The 20,215-nt window shown below is 37.0% G+C and overlaps 3 protein-coding genes across 3 annotated transcripts; 1 reads left to right on the forward strand and 2 right to left on the reverse strand.

Annotated features, from left to right (window-relative positions):
• Window positions 1-2,192: 2,192 nt before the first annotated feature.
• pcyox1 (prenylcysteine oxidase 1) lies at window positions 2,193-7,502 on the reverse strand. Its single transcript, XM_056253299.1, has 7 exons — window positions 7,413-7,502; window positions 6,636-6,780; window positions 5,483-5,689; window positions 4,774-4,948; window positions 4,459-4,670; window positions 3,417-3,569; window positions 2,193-2,920 (listed from the first exon to the last, which is right to left on the reverse strand). Exons 2-7 carry the CDS (start codon window positions 6,745-6,747, stop codon window positions 2,250-2,252), a joined length of 1,530 nt encoding a protein of 509 aa, XP_056109274.1. The 5' UTR covers window positions 6,748-6,780; window positions 7,413-7,502; the 3' UTR covers window positions 2,193-2,249.
• Window positions 7,503-7,536: 34 nt separating this feature from the next.
• fam136a (family with sequence similarity 136 member A) lies at window positions 7,537-9,590 on the forward strand. The gene is made up of 3 exons (XM_056253315.1): window positions 7,537-7,840; window positions 9,048-9,188; window positions 9,271-9,590. The coding sequence occupies exons 1-3, from the start codon at window positions 7,754-7,756 to the stop codon at window positions 9,457-9,459; spliced, it is 417 nt and encodes a 138-aa protein (XP_056109290.1). The 5' UTR covers window positions 7,537-7,753; the 3' UTR covers window positions 9,460-9,590.
• Window positions 9,591-10,705: 1,115 nt separating this feature from the next.
• gmcl1 (germ cell-less, spermatogenesis associated) lies at window positions 10,706-20,102 on the reverse strand. The gene is made up of 15 exons (XM_056253300.1): window positions 19,861-20,102; window positions 19,229-19,415; window positions 18,333-18,456; window positions 18,139-18,235; window positions 17,926-18,023; window positions 17,444-17,556; window positions 17,299-17,364; window positions 17,141-17,225; window positions 15,150-15,240; window positions 14,938-15,078; window positions 14,689-14,758; window positions 14,532-14,607; window positions 14,307-14,452; window positions 11,256-11,343; window positions 10,706-11,168 (listed from the first exon to the last, which is right to left on the reverse strand). The coding sequence occupies exons 2-15, from the start codon at window positions 19,402-19,404 to the stop codon at window positions 11,025-11,027; spliced, it is 1,515 nt and encodes a 504-aa protein (XP_056109275.1). The 5' UTR covers window positions 19,405-19,415; window positions 19,861-20,102; the 3' UTR covers window positions 10,706-11,024.
• Between the last annotated feature and the right edge of the window lie 113 nt (window positions 20,103-20,215).

Genomic DNA, 20,215 nt, shown 5'->3' on the forward strand with positions numbered 1-20,215 from the left:
TGTCTCACTCTAAGGCAGGGTTGCCCAACCCTGCTCCTGCTGATCGACTGTCCTGCACAGTTCATCTCCAACCCAAATCAAATTTTCAAGTGATCCTGAAGACCTTAATTGGTTGCTTCAGGTGTGTTTGATTAGGGTTGGAGATAAACTGTGCAGGACAGTCGATCGGCAGGAGCAGGGTTGGGCACCCCTGTTCTAAGGTAATAAAAACATTACGGTTTATTAAGTAAGTTCTTTATACACCACTGAAAACATAGTTATGGATGTCATATTGCATTTCTGTTAATAGATACTCAAAATGATTACACATTGCACCTCTAAGTCCCATCAATGTCAATCCTCCTTTTGACAAGTTTGAACAATCATCCATTTGTTCTTATAAAAAACAATCTTTATTAATTTCTTAACACTGTTCCTCCTTAATAAAAGAATTTAAAAAAATCCCAAATATGTAAACAGACTGAAATTAGTGCGTTGCTTGCAGGAAGGCAACATTTACAAGCAAACCATTGATAAGAAAGGCTCATTTGCACGAAAAAAACAGTTAGAAACTCATATGAAGCCCCAGTCCAAGTGTCAGTAGTCTCAATACTTGCCAGTTTGCCATGGTCCAACTAGGAAACAAAATACTTCTGAAGGTTTTGATCCATTATTCTCCATGGTGATCATTATTAAAATTCAACAAATGTAATTGTTTTTAATAAAATCACCATAAATTGACGGCAGTAAAACAAATACCACCATAATTTGGGGGGATGAAAAAAACTTCAATTTGGTCTGTGGAAATAAAATCAAGTCACACATCCATTCTTTTAAATATAAACTGTCATTCAAGTTTTTTTATGAAAAGTTTATGAAACCGAAGACGCTTTAAGGCACCAAGAATAATTACAATATATTAAATGCAAATTTGCAGGAAGAACAAAATTATAAGAATTCTATAGTTTCTTATGCACATTAATCAGAGTTATAGGTCATTGAGATTGTAAATTACAAATTAAAGAGTGAACAAGTGATCTAACGTGGTAGTTTTAACATATCAGTGCAAACTTAGCACATGATAGCGACCCTGACCACTCACAAACACACTAGTAGCATTAGTATCTATCAATCAATATTATTACTGTTCCATTTCGTAAAAAAAAAAAAAAAAAAAAGCCATCTATAGTGCTAATCCCAGTGCTTCTACACACAGTTTCTCATCACAAGATGATGTTATTAAAAGAGTTAAGTGGGCAATATACCCACAATCTTATAAACGCTCACTATTACAATTTTACAGTGCATCCTGGGTGGCTCTTCCTAAAATGAAGGACAAGAGTGAATCTCATGAAACCCGTCCTCATGAACCTCAAGAAACACAAAACAAGGGGAAAATATTGTATCGTAATTATCATATTAGTAGTATAGTCTTCATTTTTAATTTAAGTACTTTTATTACAATATTTGTTTAATGTAATATGGCTAAAACATATTAATGAAAATGATCATTTGTGTTAATTCTCATTGAAAAAAAAAACTTGTTAATGGGGAAAAAAGTGCTTAATTGAGAAGAAAATATTTTACAATACAACCCTACAGAGATTCACCCACAAAGACCAATGTAGACAGACTGTGTCAAATAATTATTTTCTCTATGGCTTTGTGGTCTGTGAAGCATGCTGATTCACCCTTAAGTGTTCTGTACAAAATGGAATTGTACAAATCTATTGTTCAGAAATCTATAATAATAAAGATATCAGTCAAAATACTAGTATAACTATTAATTGCAATTTTTTTTGCAGTGAAGTTGAGTGATGCTACTTTAAATGCCAGGCCACTGCTAACGAAATCATTAATGAATCGCAAAACAACTGACAAAAAAATATAATATCAAAAATCTGTTAATTATAAAAATATATATTTTATAATATATATATATATATAAATTGTATGTATATAATATCATGTAAAGTATATTTGTAGTACAGATCAAGTATTTACTATACTGAATTGAACTTATGTAATGATAATACGATTCTTCCACATTACGGTAATGGGAATTGTGGGGTGAAAGTGCTTAATTGTACTGAAAATAATATTACTAAAAATGGGTGAAATATAATTTCTTATTTTAGGGACGAAATATGAAGCAGATTTTTTTCATGACATTCACCAAGATTTTTTTTTTTTTTTTTTAAATAGCACATAAATCCAATCTCTGATCTCCATAACAGAGTTTATTGCTTATTGACCGCACTGCTCTTCTGTCAAAGTTCACCTCTGAGTCGGGTGTGCAGATCCTCCTGGTCGATTTTGCCCGTCTGCTGGAACCAGCGGTGGTGGGCGAGCAGGGCCAGATTACGGCCCGAAATGGCGCTCATCTCCATGGCACTGGCCGCCCACTCCACGGCGTTGAGGTAGTAGAGGCGCTCGTGGAGGATGAAGGGAGGCGTCCTGCGGTGCGGCGGGCTGTAGGAGGGGTACGCGAGCCAACGCTTCTCCGACACAGAGTCCCAGGACAGGAAGATTTGCTGCAGATGCCGCTGAGAAAGAGGCTGGGACGAGAAGATCTTCCAAACTTTGCTTTGGCTGGCAGGGCTTGGGCTGTAGCCCTTGGGAATCTTCACCGGGCTCAGAGAGCTCAGGCTCAGGATGTCGGCGGCTTTGTTATCCAGCGTGAGGACATCGGATACGAAGAAGTCTTCCGGCTTGTCTGTGGTGCCCAGAAAGGACACATTGAGCAGGCCGTGGACCAGCGTGGCCACCGTTTGGTGGTAACGGCCGGGGAAGTGGGATGGAATGGGTGGAGAAAAGCCTGAGAAGTTGATCTCAGACATGCCCTGGTGGAGAGGTGTGGCGACTACAACTATGTCGTACATGGAGTGGGCGGCACCAGACTCACCAACGTAGTTCACCTCATAGAAATTTGTGACTGAACCTGAAAGGCAACAAAAAAAAAAAGGGTAAATATGATTAGACTGTAGAGACACATTACCATTCAAAAGATTTCAACTTTTTTTTTGTCTCTTATGCTCAACAATGCTGAATATATATATGATCAAAAATACAGTAGCAGTAATACTAAGAAATATTATCACAATATGTTTTAAAGTAATGTCACACGATTCTTTAGAAATCATTCTAATATTCTGATTTGATGCTCAAGAAACATTTCTTATAGTCAATATTGAAAACAATTGTGTACATTTTTTTTCGGATTCTTTGATCAATAGAAAGTGCAAAAGAACAGCATTTATCTGAAATAGAATCTTTTGAAACATTACAAATGTCTTTACTGTCACTTTAGGTCAGTTTAATGTATCCTTGCTAAATAAATGTGTTAATTTCTTTGGAAAAAAAAATCGTACTGACCCCAAACGGTAGTGTACATAGTATATAAAAAGATTTACTATAAGGTTCATAGTGGACTGTACCAATTTTGGATGGTCTCATCTTTATGGAGATGGCAGTCACACGAGCTGGAACAAGCTCAGCTTTGCTGTGGTACAAAAGCCCGGAACAAACCAACTTATTCCCTCCATCCACTGCCCACAAACCTGACTCGGCTCCTGCTAGTGCAACAGCGCCTACAAAAGGAATACGCCGTATTCACACACTTATGTATGTATTAAATCAGTGTTTCCCAAATAAATGCTTTTGCTGTAGGACCAGATTACACATTAGACAACAAGATTATACATCAGATTACACAGATATCAAGTGTTGACCCAAAGCAACAACACATTTGTGGTACAAAACTAAAAATGCAAACTTTGCTGTTACACAATTACAGCACATGGTCTCTATGGCATTAGAGAATATGACAAATAATAGTGTGTACATGATTAAGAAAAGGCAAAAAAATCAGTTTTTTTTTTTTTTAAATGTATGCTTTGGTTTTTTACATTTTTAAATGTATGTCGGTTTCAAACTTTAGGAAAAAAGTAAAAATTAATAAAAGGATAAATATAATGACTAAAAATGTCATGTGGTATAACCAAATAATAACATATTTTCCTTACACTGCGAATACTTGTGAGTGTACACACCTTAATCATTATTTTCAGAAAAGTTTGAAATACATTTTTCAATGTAAAAAGTATATTTTTATTAGAAATATAATGAATCATAAATTTGTAAATCTCGTTAAGTTTTTGCGGAGTCGCACCACATGACATTCTTTAACCTGAACTAACTTGTCATAAAAAGGTCAAATTATCTGATATTTTAAGAGATAAACTGACCTTGACAAACAGTCATGATATGATTTCCTTGCATATTTGCACACTGGTTGCACCAGATGATTTTGATTTGGTTCAAACATTCCGAGTATTATAAATATTTTAAGGCAGCGGCTATTTAAACGGTTTTAAATAGCAATAGATTTCTATTTACACACAAAAAATAAATTGTGTTATATCCCCATTTGTTATTAATGCTGAAAGGTCACAAACATCCTTTATAGTATAAACATACCTGCAAATCCATTGATTCGGACACTTTGGCCGTAGTTGACTCGTGTGATGGGCGCTACCATGTCATTGAGAAAGACCTGAGAGAAGCCCTCGGCCAGCATGGCCTCCTCCAGCGTCTGATTGACCAGAGTGAGGAAACCGTCTCCACCCATGGCATGCAGCAGCTTCTCCACGCTGGAGAACGAGTAGCCAAACTGCTGGTACTGATATATCCTACACAGAGGACAGAAAGCGACAATAAAAGGAACTTAAGAACTTACTGGTCATAATCATTCTATACCTCGCTAGATAAATAAAGGCAACAAGACAGACAAACCTCATAAACTTATCCAGTATGCCCTCCACCCACATATTCATTCGAACAAATTGGAATCCATATCTCCAAAGCATGCGTATGAAATTCACGATGAACCAGTCGCTCTCTTCAAAGGTCAGCTCCTTCCCGTCAAATATCGCCAGTTTAGAAGATACATCAGCACGAGGTGACATACCTGATCAAAGAAAAGGACATAAGATAGGGCTTTTCACACTTAACCCGGGTTGTCGTCGCTCTAAACCCTGCTTTTAACCCCAGGTAAAGGTTCACACTTGTAATTTAAAAGCAACAGACAGCGAATCACATGCCTCAAATGTCTGTGCTTTGGACAGTCACGGAAACACTGCATGTTGTATAAACAGCCGTTTCAGTGTCAAATGGTAGCAGGAAATGTGTCAGTTGGTGTAAAGAAGGTTTTGATTCGTAATACTCGATAGCACAGTCGGCAATGTATAAAATTAGATTTTATATAAACCGATGCTGTGCTCGTCCAATCAGTGACACTTTGAGCAGCGTGAAGCAAGATAACCCAGAAAACCCAGTTTACTCTGGGCTTACAATGACCAAGGGTAAATTATTTCAAGTGTGAAAAGCCCTGAAGTGACACACTTTAGTTTTCCAGATTAAACTGAAAATATCCAGTTGTTTCGTAGAAGAACATCATAAGATTTCTTTAAACAGAAAGATCTTGAGGGAAGTGGACACTGACCGAGTCTGTCCAGAATGTACTTCATGTGCAGGTTAAGGGGGTGAATAATGGATCCCCCCGTCTCATACTCGTATCCTCCAATGTTCTCAGTGGCCAGACGCCCTCCGACAGTTCCCGGCTCGAATAATTCGATCTTCACTCCCGGCCCAAACTCTTGTCTTAAGAAGAACGCTGCTGCCGTGCCTCCAATACCACCCCCGATTATTGCTGAAGAAGAAACGAACTCTTAATCCATCAGATCCCACCAAACACTCCCATTAACCCTATAAAGTCTACAGTCTCATATCTCATACATGCATTTCTAAAGCCTATAAATTAACAACATGAGAAAAACTTTGCTGAAAAACCTGTTGTACACAATTTACTACATGCATTTTCATTTACATGCACTATTCAGAATTCAAATGATTTTAGCAAGTTAAAGGCATTTTAGTGTAATTGTCTTTTTGCTGTGAAATCTTTTTTTTTTTTAAAGATCAAGTAAAAAGAATAATTTTATATTGCTATTAATATTTCAAGATGAACACTTACTGGACTGAAGCAACTGAGGTTTATTTGATTATCCATACGTATTTTCTTAGAAAAATCACATTAAAATGTGAGTATCAAATATGATACATCAGGCTTTTGAAGAACGTGTATTAATATATCTCTCAATCATCATTGTTTTGCATTGCATTATGTTTTCGCCCCACAAAACAATTGAATTATGTAAATATCATCTTACTAAGACATCATTATAAGATATATAGAGTGAAAACTAAAATGTATGTGCATTTTATGCAAGTAGTCTGCTATACTGGTTTTACAAGCTATATACATTTTGGCCATATAAATAACATATGCACAAAATAGCAGAATTTTGCTCAGTTTGGACTGAATTTCTGAATAAAACAGGTGTTTTTCTCCTCCTCAAGTGTGACCTCAATATTTCTCACTATATCATCCTATATGAGCTATAAAAGCCTGGTATATCAAATATGATACAAACTCTAAAAACACATATGCAAACTTTTTGTCTTTAGATTTAGGCTAAAGGTTCAATAAACTGTTCCATTTAAAAATGGAGTTTTCTGACGTATTTCATTGTAGGTCTTTAAAGGGTTAAAAAGACTTATACTAAAATAAATGAATGATGTGAATTTGACCATACCGATTTTCTTGGGTGGCTCCCTGACTTCAGGAGCAGAGGCAAAACCCCTGCGTCCTACTTGACAAAGCCCAATGAAGAGGAGAGCCTTCACCGACAGGTGTCTCAGAGCCATTCTGGGGATTTAGTGTTCCACAAATAATAACATCTGAAAAAGAAATGGCAAGAAAATAGGTAAACAAGGCATTTACATGAAATCTTAAGGAGAGCTGTCAATCAATACATATATGAAAACAATAACTATCTAATAACTTAGATAATTTGTAAAGAAATGTTTTACTAGTTAATTGAAAAAGTAATCTGATTACGTACCTCGCGTTACTTTTAATGCGTTACCCCCAACACTGAGAAACAGTAAAATATTTCATTCTCGTTCTTTTCGTTTCGTCCATTTTTAAGGAATCATTGAACTTTTTTTACAGTCTATGATTGACACACGCGCCTTTAAGACTATTTTCACCTGTGAAATCGCGAGAATCTTGCGTTCAGGTCAGTCGCGTTGAACTCCGTCAGTTCTTGAACACAATTGGGTAACGTTAAGCCCAATTTACTATTTTGACAGTCTGCTAATAATGTAAGCTGCAATAAAAATGTAAATCTTTAATCAATAGCATTGATAAAAACTGCTGTAAGTTAGACAGAGAGGACAAAGTACAGTTAAGTATAATCGATTCAAAACAAATTAGTTAAAGAAGTTAAACTACTTAAAACGTTCATGCCGACATTGTCATGCATGTTACGTCCAAGTTTACACAACTGTCAAAACACCATACATCTCACCTCTGTAAATCTCGCTTTGAAAAGTTAAAATAATAAAGTGCGTGAAATCCAGCAGCTGCAGATTTGTCCTTTGAAAAAAGAAGTACGGAACCGGATAGGACCAGGGATAGGACGCACCATGGCGGAAGTGGCGTGTTTCTAGTGACAGCATGCTTGGTTGTAGTAGGAGGTGACCTTACTGTAGTATTATTGAAGCATTTTGGTTTCAGTTCAAACAGATGCATTTGTAAGGATTCAGTAATGGTTTCCAGGAGTTGTTAGTAAAACGTGCCTGTTGTGATTCATGGCTTTATAGAGTCGCTGGTTAAAGAAGAACTGAAGCAGTGGATGTGAGATCGGGAATGGCAGAGGCTCAGCAGGCGCGCGTGCAGAAGGCAGTGGAGGACATGGTTCAGAGTCTCGAGAGAGAGCACATCCGGAAGATGCAGGTGAGGAGGAGGAGGATGAGGAGGAGGATGACCTTCAGATTCTCTGTGAGACATGAAATCAGAAGTAACTGATCTGACGGATAAGAGGCTGATACGAGAACACTGTTGCTCCTTGTGGCTCAACATTCATTTCAGGGGGTTTTTATGCTATGAATAGGAATGAGTTATTCATTGTTCAGCAATATTGTTAAATATTATTCCAATTTAATATAACCGTTTTCTATTTTATTTGATTATATTTTACTGTAAGCAGCCATTTCCAGTATCATTACTCAGTGTCACATGATCCTTCAGAAATCATTCTAATATGATGTTTTGATGCTCAAGAAACATTTATTATAATTATCAATGTTGAAAACAGTTTTTGCTGTTTAATATTTTTGGGGAAACCATAATGCATTTTTTTCAGGATTCTTTGATCAATCTTTACTGCCACTTTTGATTAGTTTAATGCTTCACTGCTGAATAAAGATATTAATATCTTTCTTTCTTTTTTTAATCATATATTTTCACACATTAAAAGTTTGGGGTCAGTAAGATGGTTTTGTAATTATTATTATTATTAAAGAAATGAAAGCGGTGCCATCACAGGTTATTTGAGCTTGTACAGCACTTTGGTCAGTCCTGTGGCTGTTTTAAACGTGCTTTATAAATATAAGAACTGAACTGAACACAGGAATAAATAAACAATTATTTTAAATCAAAATAATATTTCACAATATTTCAGTTGAATGTATTTTTGATTAAATAAATACAGCCTTGGTGAGCATAAGAGACTTCTCATATTATGAAAAAAATCATACCAACCCCAAACTTTTTAACAAAAAAAGTTGTTAACTTTTTTTAATAGTCAATTACATAATTATATACATGTACATTATTTATATACAATGGATTATACAAAAAATATATATAATGTTATTAATTATAATTTACATTTTTATGTAATATTCAAAAAAATCATTCAGTATTTTTTGTTACATTTGGTTTCTGTTAATATGAAGTAATAAAACTGCATATAACTAATTTGATACAAGACTGTTTTGAGATGTTTAAGCATAGTTTGTCATTGATTCTGTTTTTTTCATTCCCTCCTGATTTTATATAGTGATTAGAAGTCTTTTAATATCTGAAATATAGTCTTTGACCACTTATTAGTCAGAGGTTGATGAAGGGAACGGCTGCTAACACTGAAATGTGCTCTCAGGGCCGCATGTTCCACTGCAGTGCCGAGTGTTGTGAGCGTCCCGGCGAGTCCATGAACCAGGTGCACCAGTGTATTGAGCGCTGCCACACACCGCTGGCTAAAGCTCAGGGACTGGTCACTAGTGAGCTCGAGCAGTTTCAGGTCAGTCGCTCTGTGAGATCATTTACTCTTAATCTTCCTGCTGGAAGAGCGTGATGAGGAAGAACTCTTGATTCACCCACAGGATCGTCTCTCGAGGTGTACGATGCACTGTAACGATAAAGCCAAGGACCTGTTTGACTCCGGGGCGAAGGAGCCTGCTGTGCGGGCGCTGATGGACAGCTGTGTGAGCAGCTGTGTGGACGAGCACCTGAACCTGCTGCCCAGTGTGACCCGCAGACTGAAGGACAGCTTGAACTCAATACCTCAGTGAAGATCAGGCTGTAGGAAATCATCCTCGTGAACTCACCGGTTTACTGGGAAGATTTGCTTTTCGATTTGTGAGTGTTGATTACTGTCTGTATTGTTTGTGGCTTTTGTACAGGCAATAAATGTGACGAAATCCACTTGCTGTCTGTTGAATGTGTCCCAGGGAAACAGAAAAAAAAAAAAAAATTGATGAAAGAATTGTTGTATTGTTGAATTATTTTTCATTATAATTAAAAATATTTGTAGTAAATGTTTATTATAATTAAATTCAAGGCGTTGTGTTTTATATAACATGCATAAATATGTATGTATGTATATATATATATATATATACATACATAGCATGCTACTATATATGTAGCATACATTGTTGTTATATATATATTTGTGTATATAATTTATATTAATAAATAACACTTTTGAATTGAATTTTTTAATTATGAAAATAAGATGTGTATTATTCACACACACACACACACACATATATAAACTTAAGCAGATATAATGTATATATTTTATTTATATGTATGTTATATATAAACTTAAGCAGATATAATGTATATATTTTATTTATATGTATGTTATATAAAATATAAGTTTTTGTTTTTAATTATACTCTTAAAATAAATGTAAAACAAATATTTTTAATTATAATCAAATACTTCACAAAATGGTAGTATTAATCATTCTAAATATATATATTTTATTATAATTAAAAATAACTTTTTTTACAACATACATAAAATATTTACAATATATATATATATATAAATAGTTATAAAATCTTTATATATAGCTATAAAGCGTATATATATATACACATTTATAAAATTACACATCTTTGTGCTATTAACTGTTGTAAATTAAGTGTATAATAATTAAAATCATTGAAAATGTTCTAGGCCAGATTTATTACTGCACAGAAGTGAGAATGAGATGGTTTTCATACTGGATAAAAAGTGAACAATTTCTTCTGTCAGTGCTGTTTTAATGTACATCTTAGAAGAATTATCATATGATGCTTTGGTCCAACAATATTTACATTTAACCAAAAACACACTGTGTATAAACTTTCATTGGACACTTGTGGAAGTCACTTGAAATGCCCTGCTGGTAAACCAACACATGCCTGTTCAACCTTCACTGATCCTACATCGGCATGCATTGACAAAAACAACAACTTCTATCATGTTAGCACCAATTTCAAACGGTTGTAACAGTACAGAACCAATATTCAGTCCTTTTTCTCCTTTTGTTTTGTAACGAAAAAAATGTGGGGATGCCTGACCAATTAACAACCAGCCTAACAATAACAATGAGAAATGTTTAAATATAGGACAACTTCCAACAAATAATTTACAAACAGAATCAAATGGGCAGAAAGTGAAGAACAGGATCAAGAGCACTCACTCTTAGCTCTGATACTGACATAGTAAATTATTTAAAAGGCACCTGACTATTTACAAATTAAGGATACAAATAAAATGAAATAATATACATGAGGCCAACAGAACATAAATAATAAAAAGGGTCTGGATTACAGGCTGGACTGGTTTATGTGGTGTTGGGTCACGACACACTGCGTGCGCTGCTGCTCTCTGGCTCTGGTGTGTCGCCTCTCCTCTCACTGGACGGAGAAGTGTAGAGGAAGTTACAGCACACATACAGAGGGAAAGACAAGAGCCGGCTGTCCAGGTTCATCACCACATATTCCTGTCAATGTGACACAGAAGTGCTTCGGTCAAGTCAAGTAACTGGAAACAAAATGATTTTATATTTGACATTATGATGACAGAATACCTGGTCCTTTTCAAGGGTAACAAGCTGGTAGCCAGTTGACCGGCTGCAAACCACTTTCCCACTGCTATCAAAGGAAGCAAGGCGCAATCTGAAAAATAAAGAAATAATAATAATCAAATTGTTAAAGGGGTCATATAATGGTACATGCACTTTTACAAGTTGATTGTACTGAAATGTGTGTTGGCAGTGTCTGTACACAACCATCATAAAATTATAAAAATCCATCCAGTGTTTTTGTTTTAATCTCCTTATATGTTTTCCCCTGCCTCAAATTGAGCCGTTCGATTTTGTGACGTCACACGCTCGGAAGCCCCTCCCACGATTGTTGATTGACAGCAGCGTTTCAACACAGACCCGACCTCGCTTGTGAGCGAGCTGTCAATCATAGTCCGCGCGGACCGGCGCGGTCATTGTTGATATGCTGGAGCACTGTCTATGAGCAGAATGGCGTCTAAGCGATTGGTGTTCTGTTCTTGGGTGCAATAACGAACACAGCAGTAATTTTAATGTTCCTAAATCCGAACCGCTGAAGACGCAGTGGCTGAGTTTGTTTTCGAAGGGAATATTCCCCACGAGCAACGTCATTGCTCTCATGTTTGCGCGAATCATTTCTCAGCAGACTGCTTTATAAACGAGGGTCAGTATAAAGCTGGTTTTGCTAAGAAGCTGCTCATGAATAAAGGATCGGTACCAGATATTCGTGTTCCTGCTGAACCTCTAGAACAACTGAAGTGAGTGTAACGTTTTATTAAACTTTATAATAATATTTATATTAATCTTTGCAAATCGCTTGCACGCTTCACGATGAATGTGTCGGTTTACACTCAGGGTACATTACGGCATGTTTTCTATGTACAACGTTCTCAATATAATTCATAATCCCACGTTTATACTGAACAACGCGTTATGGTTATTGTGTTATCGAGTTACAAATGGTGTATGCACAAAAATGGCATTATATGACCCCTTTTAATACTAAACTAAAAATTATGTTTGATATTTCTAAAAATGTATTATAATTTATTTAAATATTAAATTTAATTAAATAATTTTCTAAGTAACTGAAATTATGAATTATATAATATTAATTTGAAAAAAATGCTTGCTTAAATACCATATTAAAAACTGATTTAAAAATACATTTAATATTTTTTACTATTATTTAATATATAATTTATTATTAAATGAGTTACTAAATAATTAATTAATTATAAAGTAATTGAAATTATAAGCATATACATATATTCATTTTTAATAACATTAATTATTTTCTATAAATTTACGTTTTCTAGTAGCCTGGTTAAAACCAGACCATTCTCATTTTGTAACTTAGTTATGGTCTGGCAAAGCGTCATAGACAAATCATTTCCAGAGGGGCGTCACCAACGGACGTCGCGGATAGACCTAAAACCAATCAGAGCGATGAAGGAGATGACGTATGCAGAGCGGCGGAGAAACATCTCAGAGTGTTGTTCTTTGCTCGGTTTTTAACAAAAAGAAAACGTTCAAATCGCTTAAAACAGACGCGATAGCTGATTCGAACGAGTGATGTTCGACGGCGGCATCCATCTTTGTAATGTAGGCTACAAAATCTGCTTCAAAATCCCAGCGCTGTCGTCTTCGTGTAAAGCCCGCCCCAACGTTTCTGATTGGTGCCTCGATTTCGACGGATTGGAAATGAGCTTGAATGAGCTCTTTGCCAGACTAACCTTTAGAGCAAATCTAAATTTGCCAGAAGTTGTCTGGGTTTTCCCAGGCTAGTTTTCTAGATAAATAGACAATTTTATTACTAAGAAACAATGTCCATATATGCACAGTATGTACAAACATATACACATTTTACAAGCAAACATAATTATTATTTGTAGTTTAGACAGTCTGTAGGAAGATGTATAAGATAAATTGCTATATTATAATACTCATTCCTTCATAATGTAATGCAATGTAATATAATAAGAGAAAAATAACCAGGGGCCGTATTCACAAAGAATTTTAAGGCTAAAAGTAGCTCCTAACTGGCGAATTTAGGAGCAACTCCTAAAAATAATGGGCGTGTCACTCCTGAATTTAGGACTCCTAATTTTTTTCACTAAGAGTAATTCACGAAGCATTTTAGCCCTAAAAGTAGCACCTAAGTCTGGGACAGCTTAAAAGAAGTCGAGAGGACTCCTAACTCACTAAGACCTATTCACAAAGGATCGTAGCGCACACCAGCGCCTCTCGCAGTCGCCCGGGGTCCGCGACACAAGCGGGAATGCTGCATTGATCTGCAAACAAATCATCTCCCATTCTCACGCTTAGTTTTGCTTGATATCCCAGTGCCGAATTTCACTTTTATTATGTTTTTTTTTTTTTTTTCAGCACCAACTGAGCCAGCAGCAGTAACTGATCCTGTGTCCAGTTGGGCTTTCTTTTACGTTTTGGCGACTTCATAATCCACTGTCATTCAACTATTACATTACTTCAATAAGAGCAACATTTCCTTGCTTTAAGTAGTCTATTTAGGCTAATAGGATGTCAATTAACCAAGCAAGTGTTAATGCAAGTGTTGTTTTTCATTATTAGGCAAGTGGAGGTCATTAGGGTATTAGGCTACCTTGATTTAATTTATTTTAATTCACGACTTTTCTCTCTCTCTGCCTTTTTAGAATTACACTTCACTGGGGCCTGCACAAACATGTCATTATATATGCATTTCGATGACATTACTATTATTATTTTGTGTAGGACACAGACATATTTAGATGTCGTAATTCCATGATTTGTTGCGTCTGTGTTATGCTCCGCATGATGGCCCTGTCATCTAACAACCAATCACCGTGATCATTGCGAGGAAGCTCGTGCCTGAGAAGTGACGTCATCCATAGCAACGAAGACTCACTCTTAGTTTAGGAGTTGTCATTTTTCCTTACTAAGAGTAGGTCTGAAAGGCGCTGTGAATAACTTTTAAGAGAAAACTCCTAGCTAAAATATTTTAGTGCGATTTAGGAGTACTCCTAGTGGTAAGATAAAATTCTTTGTGAATACGGCCCCAGATGTGTAACAGCTCACCGGTACGCAAGGTGGCGTCGTGGCTGTAAGCTGACAGCGCCCCCACATGGCTGGCTGAGGGTGTTTCTCTTAAAGATTATGAAGCGATTTGTGTAAGTCACCAGCAGGTCAAAACCATAATTGAACCCCGTCCATCGCCAACAGTACTGTAGAGACAACAAAAATACATACATGTTATTCAAAACAAAAATATGCAATATATTGTATAGCAAGAGTTCAACTCACATCTCCATCTTTGGTCAGTTTTCGTCCACAGCGCATGCTGTTCAGCTCAAACTCCTCTTTATTGGCCTCTTGTGGTCTGTAACGATCACATTCACTCATTTGCAATTCAAACCACATGTTTAATGTGTAGCAGTGCAGGTGTCGGACGTTCTCTCACCCGTTATCATTATCATGTTCTGTCCTCAGCATGGCGAACCACTGCTGTTTGTACACGCTGCTCAGCCACTCTGATACACACACAAGAGGAAGTTGGGTTAATATATATATGCACCTCGGATAACAATGGACCGTTTCAGGACAAGATGATGCATGCTGAACAGAAAAATAGCAAAAGCTTTCTCAAAGATATTTAATCTGACTGGATTCATGCAAGTTCTGGAAGTCACGAGTGCAGCAGGAGAGTCACCGGGCGGTAGGATGTTGTCCCGTTCCAGCATGCGGGCGGAGGCCAGGTCATTAATGATGTACTGGAGGCGGATGAGTCGGAAAACGGGCACGAAGGGCATCCCGTCATCTGAGTTCAGAAAGGGCTCCTGCTCTCCAGCCTCTGTGTACGAGTGTGGCAGTCAGAGGAAGATTACAGAAATGTGTGTAAGCGCTTGTATGCGGGGAACGTACCACTTCTTCTTTTACACAGCCAGGCATCTGCATCGAGCAGAAGCTGTTTGATAGGACCATCCCAGGATGGATTAAGCTGCAAGAACATCCACTGAAAAAAAGTTTCAAATAATAATAATAAGCTGTGATGTCATTTCAGTGCACAGCTAAAAACACAGACTTAACCCTAAAGAGCCTGACATTCATTCTTTAAACGTTTGGAAACATTACAATGTTTTTGAAAGTAGTCTCTTTACTCACCAAGGTTGCATTAATTTGCTCAAAAATACAGTAAGAACAGCAATATTGTGAAATATTATTACAATTTAAAAAAATATGTTTTCTATTTAAATTTATTTTAAAATTAATTTATTCCTGTGATGCAAAGCTGAATTTTCAGCATCATTCTAATATGCTCCAGAATTTTTATTATTATTATTATCATCAATGTAGTCAGTTGATAATCTGATAATCAGTTATGTAAAAAAAAAAAAAAAAGTCAGGATCCTTTGATGAATTTTGTATTTTAATCAAATAAATGCAGCCCCGCTGAGGGATTATATATATATAAAAATAAACCCTGTAAAGCCTGACTAATATATACTAATATAATCCCTCAAATACGTGTTGCATCATATTTTAAACCCAAATGTTCTATAATAAATGTATGAAATATTAAGAAAGCACAAGTTGCTTAAATCCACTAAACATTGTTTAGAAATCTCAGTAACAGTATAAAGTGTATTCTTTTTTTTTCTCCTTATATTGTTGTTCTTTTGTTACTTATTATTTCCTCACAATCATCAAAAATATATTTAAAGCTGCAGTCCGTAGCTTTTCCTCTTTGTCGCCATCTCTCTGTTCGAAATCTGTAACTGCAGTGATTCGCGGAATTATCATCTTTACGTGGGTTGTAAATCGGCATGAAACAGCGCGGATGAACACAGTGCTTTGAGGCGAGTGCTGCTGTCAGTCACCGCGCTGTGTGGATACTGTCATACAGAATCACAGATTCACTTTTTGAAAGTTTGACCAACATAAGAATTTTCATAAGAAAATGTCTTCTGAACAAGTAAGTAACATCCATTTTTGTTCTGACCAACTAAGGGGGAAAAAGCATTCGACATGATAAGCTTCGTTAGATTTAATCAACGCGATTTACAGCAACCGTGCAAATTATAGCCTACTTTGTTCTCAAATTGTTCATGTTAACAACATCAGCATTGCGTGACTAATGTTAAATTTAATGTGTTTTATGGTTACCTGTGTAGTTCAGAATTCATATTCTCCATAATAGCAAAACGAGAAAGGCACAACAAAGGAAACTCCATAACTGTGTGAATTAAGAAAACGTACTGTTACACGATTGAACTATTGAAATCTCTTACTTGTTCAGCAGAAAAAAGCCGTCTCTTCTTCCGTTTTGAACCCCTTTAAAACACGGAGTTCACGCACTTTTCAAAAGCCCCGCCGATGTTTAAATCCTTGTGTTCGCATGAGACGGTTTCTTTCTCTTTCTCTAGCCACCTTAAATCCGAAGTACGAAGTCTTTTGGGTTTTATAACTGCTGAATCTCCAGTTGACACTGATGATTGTTGTTTGGATCTTTCTGGATCCGCCATAAGTTGAATTATGTAAAGTGCTGCGAGAAAAGCCTATACATCTAAACATCTCGTCACGCGCAGTATAGCCGGCTAGCCGAAACTCCTTTATGTGTACGGATGTGACGTAATGACGCAAAGACATGCTCGAATTTCCCGCGGAAACCCACCAGTACCACTGGAATTAGAATCATTATTACAAGCTAACCGTTTTGAATCTAGCTATGGCAAGCAGATAGTTTTGACCACTGGCAGAATAAGTTTTTTTTAATATAATCATTTTGGATTATTTTTAACTTAAAAAAAGCTACGGACTGCAGCTTTAAATGTATTAAATGTCCATCTACTTCCTGAAGCATCTTTACACCACCAGGGGGCAGAAGACATGTGATCATATCCCACATCACCTACCTTTTTCAGTGCTGTGTAGACATCCATCTCCACTTGCATTACGAACAGATCGGAAGACTGAATAAGTTGTTCCATAATCTCCACCCTACACACACATACTAAATGAGACCAAAGATTTATAAAAACTAAACCTTCAGATGCATATAGTAAGACTGTACCCGAGCTCCTTCATGAGGTCCACGTTCTGATGCGTCATGAGGTTATTGAGGAGCCACTCTAAACACCTGCAATGCACATGCAACATGCTCATTATGCCACAAGAGTGTTGGAGAACAATGAAGGGAATCAAACAAGACTACTGACTTCTTCATGACGGAGTCCAAGCCGTACATGGTGGCCGAGTTATAATAGCTGCACACGGTCTTCACATTCACGTTCTCCTTCATGGTCTCTCCACACTGCTGGATTAACCCATCCTGGGAAAGACAAAAAGCATATTATGAAGGATGACACTAGAAAGACAACCTGCACCAGTGATTAAAAAGTGTAGTTGCTGGCTATAGGGGTGTTGCTATCTGGTTGCTAAGGTGTTGCTGGGAGAGTGGTTCTGATTGGCTGTGTATTTGTCGCTTTCTGCAGCAGTGAGGATTTTTTCTGCTTGTCTTGTCATTCCAGTAGTTCGGATTTGTATCGCCCTGTTAACGTTTGCACTTGTTAAAAACACAAGAATTATATTATAAAAATAAACTATTATACATTTTTCACGTGACAGGCTGAATCTGCATTACAGAGAAATCGCATATCTTTACGGACCAGACACTGTTTTTAAACCTAGACCTACTTACCAACTGAAGCATACAAGCAGCGGCGAGAATATTGACAACCCGACTTGGTTTGATCAACACGTCATCCCTGTAGAGTGACCCGAAAACCACTTGCAGGGCTACAGATGGAGAAGAAAACAAGGTCAGGAATCCGGATATGAATGTTTGGTGTCCACAATACAAATACAACAACTTAAATGTGTTCATTGCATCAAGGTGGTGTAAAATCCTCACCTTCAGTGTCAATATTTTGGTCTGGGATCTCAAGCTCAATAACCATCATGTTAGACTCCTTCCAGGATCCACTGAACATGCTGGAGAAATAGCCAGACTGTTTCCAAACAGGAAAATGAAAGGGGGAAGAAAACATTTAAATCAAAAGCGAAATGAGTAGTCTGTCATTAGGAGAGCTGAACAGCTGGACCAACCTGACACAGGTATATTTTATGCAGGTTCCACTCCTGCCCCAGGGCTCGGATCTGGATGTCACTGTTTTCTCCATTCAGGAACAGTGTCTGGTAGATGTACTTAGAGGTGCTTTTCAACTTCTTCCTGTCCGCAACGAATGCAGACAAAAACAAAAATTAGACATCTATTAAATACAACCAAACACTAATTAATGTGACAATGCAGGTTATCAACTGTCACATTTATATTTTTTTAAAAGAAAGAAATTTACTTAGACTCAGCAAGGATGCATTAAATTGATCAAAAGTGACAGTTAAGACATTTATATCTCAAATACAGTCAAACCCAAATTTTATTCAGACGCCTTCAACATTTCTAACCTTATCAGTTTAGTCACTATAGATTAGAAAAACTTAAGAAAATATGAGATATTTCACTGGTTTTGGCCATCCTTCTGTTAGACTGTCCCACACATTACTTATGTTGAATAGCTGTCAGCTGTTACATTTACCGGTAAGTACACAATTAGATAATACCAATTTAGGTCAACCAATTACCAAGCAATGCTTCATTTTGTTCAGTCTATGGTGTAAAAAAAGGTCGCATTAGCAAATAAAGAAAAAAACACTCAAGAAAACATGGCCAGGTCAAGTGTCTAAATCATTTTTGGTCCCAAATTTTAATACATTTTACTGGTACTCCACTGTATGAAGAATATTTTAGTATAAAATGTCACGGTTTACTTTATTTTGCTATACTCACTTGAACTAGAGTGTTTTTTAAATTGTAACAATATTTCACTGCATTGTGATCAAATAAATGCAGGATTGTGAGCATAAGAGACTTCTTTCAAAAACAAAAACTTCTAACTGACCGACCCCAAACTTTTGAGCGGCAGCGGTGTGTGTATTCTGACCTGCGTGGCGTGTCCAGCTGGCTGTCCTCTTCCTCCGGCTCGCTGTCACACTCACAGCGTGAGCTGCGTTTCCTCTTCCTGCACTCACAGCTGTGTCTGTTTCCAGCGCACTGCCTCTCCAGGGCCTCCTCCGGGCCCCGGGCCGACGACTGGAACCGGCTCCCGAGTGAACCCATGATTATTTAGCCTACAGAAAAACACTATTCATTTAGTCATGTACCTAAACTGCTTCACAACACCACTGACGCGTCATGACAACTGTACAACCAATGCATTAACTTGGTACCACCTGCAAAAAGTCTAACAAATAATTCAATTTAAGCACTGTATGGATGCCAGGGCGTGAGGCCAGGTGACAGTTGGTGAGTGAGATCACTTCCCACTGCTTAATTTACTTAGCTAGCAATATCTAAAGTTATTTTGCCTAAATAATGTTATTTCATTTTGCAGTGGTTTCATTTAGGTCCTGTGAAGCTCCAGTCAGATGGTTTAGTACAGAAACAGTGAAGTTATGCTGTCAGTGTTATTATTTCAACACCAAGAACTTATTATTTTTTCCATAAGCTGTATATTAAAGTCGTGTGTATGTTAAGAAGTAAGAACAATAAATCTGGCCTCTTGTAAACACTCACCACACGCTTCTGCCTCTCAAAACACTGGACACTCCCTGGAATCTGCTCATCAAGCGCTGCGCAAATGCATTATTAGGCGTGTTATGAACGCATATTATGGCTGTTAATGACTGTACATCCAAATCGGCTGTTAAATGTCTAATGAACTAGGCAGCCGTTTGAAACAACAGCAGACTGCTAAATAACACACAGAGCTATGTGTCTCTGCTCCACGTCACGGCTGTGTGTGCTGATCCTCGGGCGCTGCTGCCCCTGCTGTCGCGGAGACGCTGCAACTCTTCTTGCAGACTGAAAAACAACTATTTTTGTTATGTAAACGTTGATTTTTTAAAGAAAATAAAAAAGACAGACTGTT

This window comes from Rhinichthys klamathensis, unplaced genomic scaffold (genome assembly GCF_029890125.1).
Source record: "Rhinichthys klamathensis goyatoka isolate OS25496 unplaced genomic scaffold, OSU_Roscu_1.1 h1tg000104l_1, whole genome shotgun sequence".
Taxonomy (NCBI): Eukaryota; Metazoa; Chordata; class Actinopteri; order Cypriniformes; family Leuciscidae; genus Rhinichthys; species Rhinichthys klamathensis.

Excerpts from the sequence above, each read along its gene's own strand:
- fam136a (XM_056253315.1), top strand. The coding sequence starts at position 7,754 with ATGGCAGAGGCTCAGCAGGCGCGCGTGCAGAAGGCAGTGGAGGACATG. Across the intron at positions 7,841-9,047 it reads AGCACATCCGGAAGATGCAG|GGCCGCATGTTCCACTGCAG; the intron begins GTGAGGAGGAGG and ends ATGTGCTCTCAG. Across the intron at positions 9,189-9,270 it reads GTGAGCTCGAGCAGTTTCAG|GATCGTCTCTCGAGGTGTAC; the intron begins GTCAGTCGCTCT and ends ATTCACCCACAG.
- gmcl1 (XM_056253300.1), bottom strand. The coding sequence starts at position 19,404 with ATGGGTTCACTCGGGAGCCGGTTCCAGTCGTCGGCCCGGGGCCCGGAG. Across the intron at positions 17,226-17,298 it reads GACCTCATGAAGGAGCTCGG|GGTGGAGATTATGGAACAAC; the intron begins GTACAGTCTTAC and ends ATGTGTGTGTAG. Across the intron at positions 14,759-14,937 it reads GGACAACATCCTACCGCCCG|AGTGGCTGAGCAGCGTGTAC; the intron begins GTGACTCTCCTG and ends TGTGTGTATCAG.
- pcyox1 (XM_056253299.1), bottom strand. The coding sequence starts at position 6,747 with ATGGCTCTGAGACACCTGTCGGTGAAGGCTCTCCTCTTCATTGGGCTT. Across the intron at positions 4,671-4,773 it reads ATACTGGATAAGTTTATGAG|GATATATCAGTACCAGCAGT; the intron begins GTTTGTCTGTCT and ends TCCTCTGTGTAG. Across the intron at positions 2,921-3,416 it reads GATGAGACCATCCAAAATTG|GTTCAGTCACAAATTTCTAT; the intron begins GTACAGTCCACT and ends GTTGCCTTTCAG.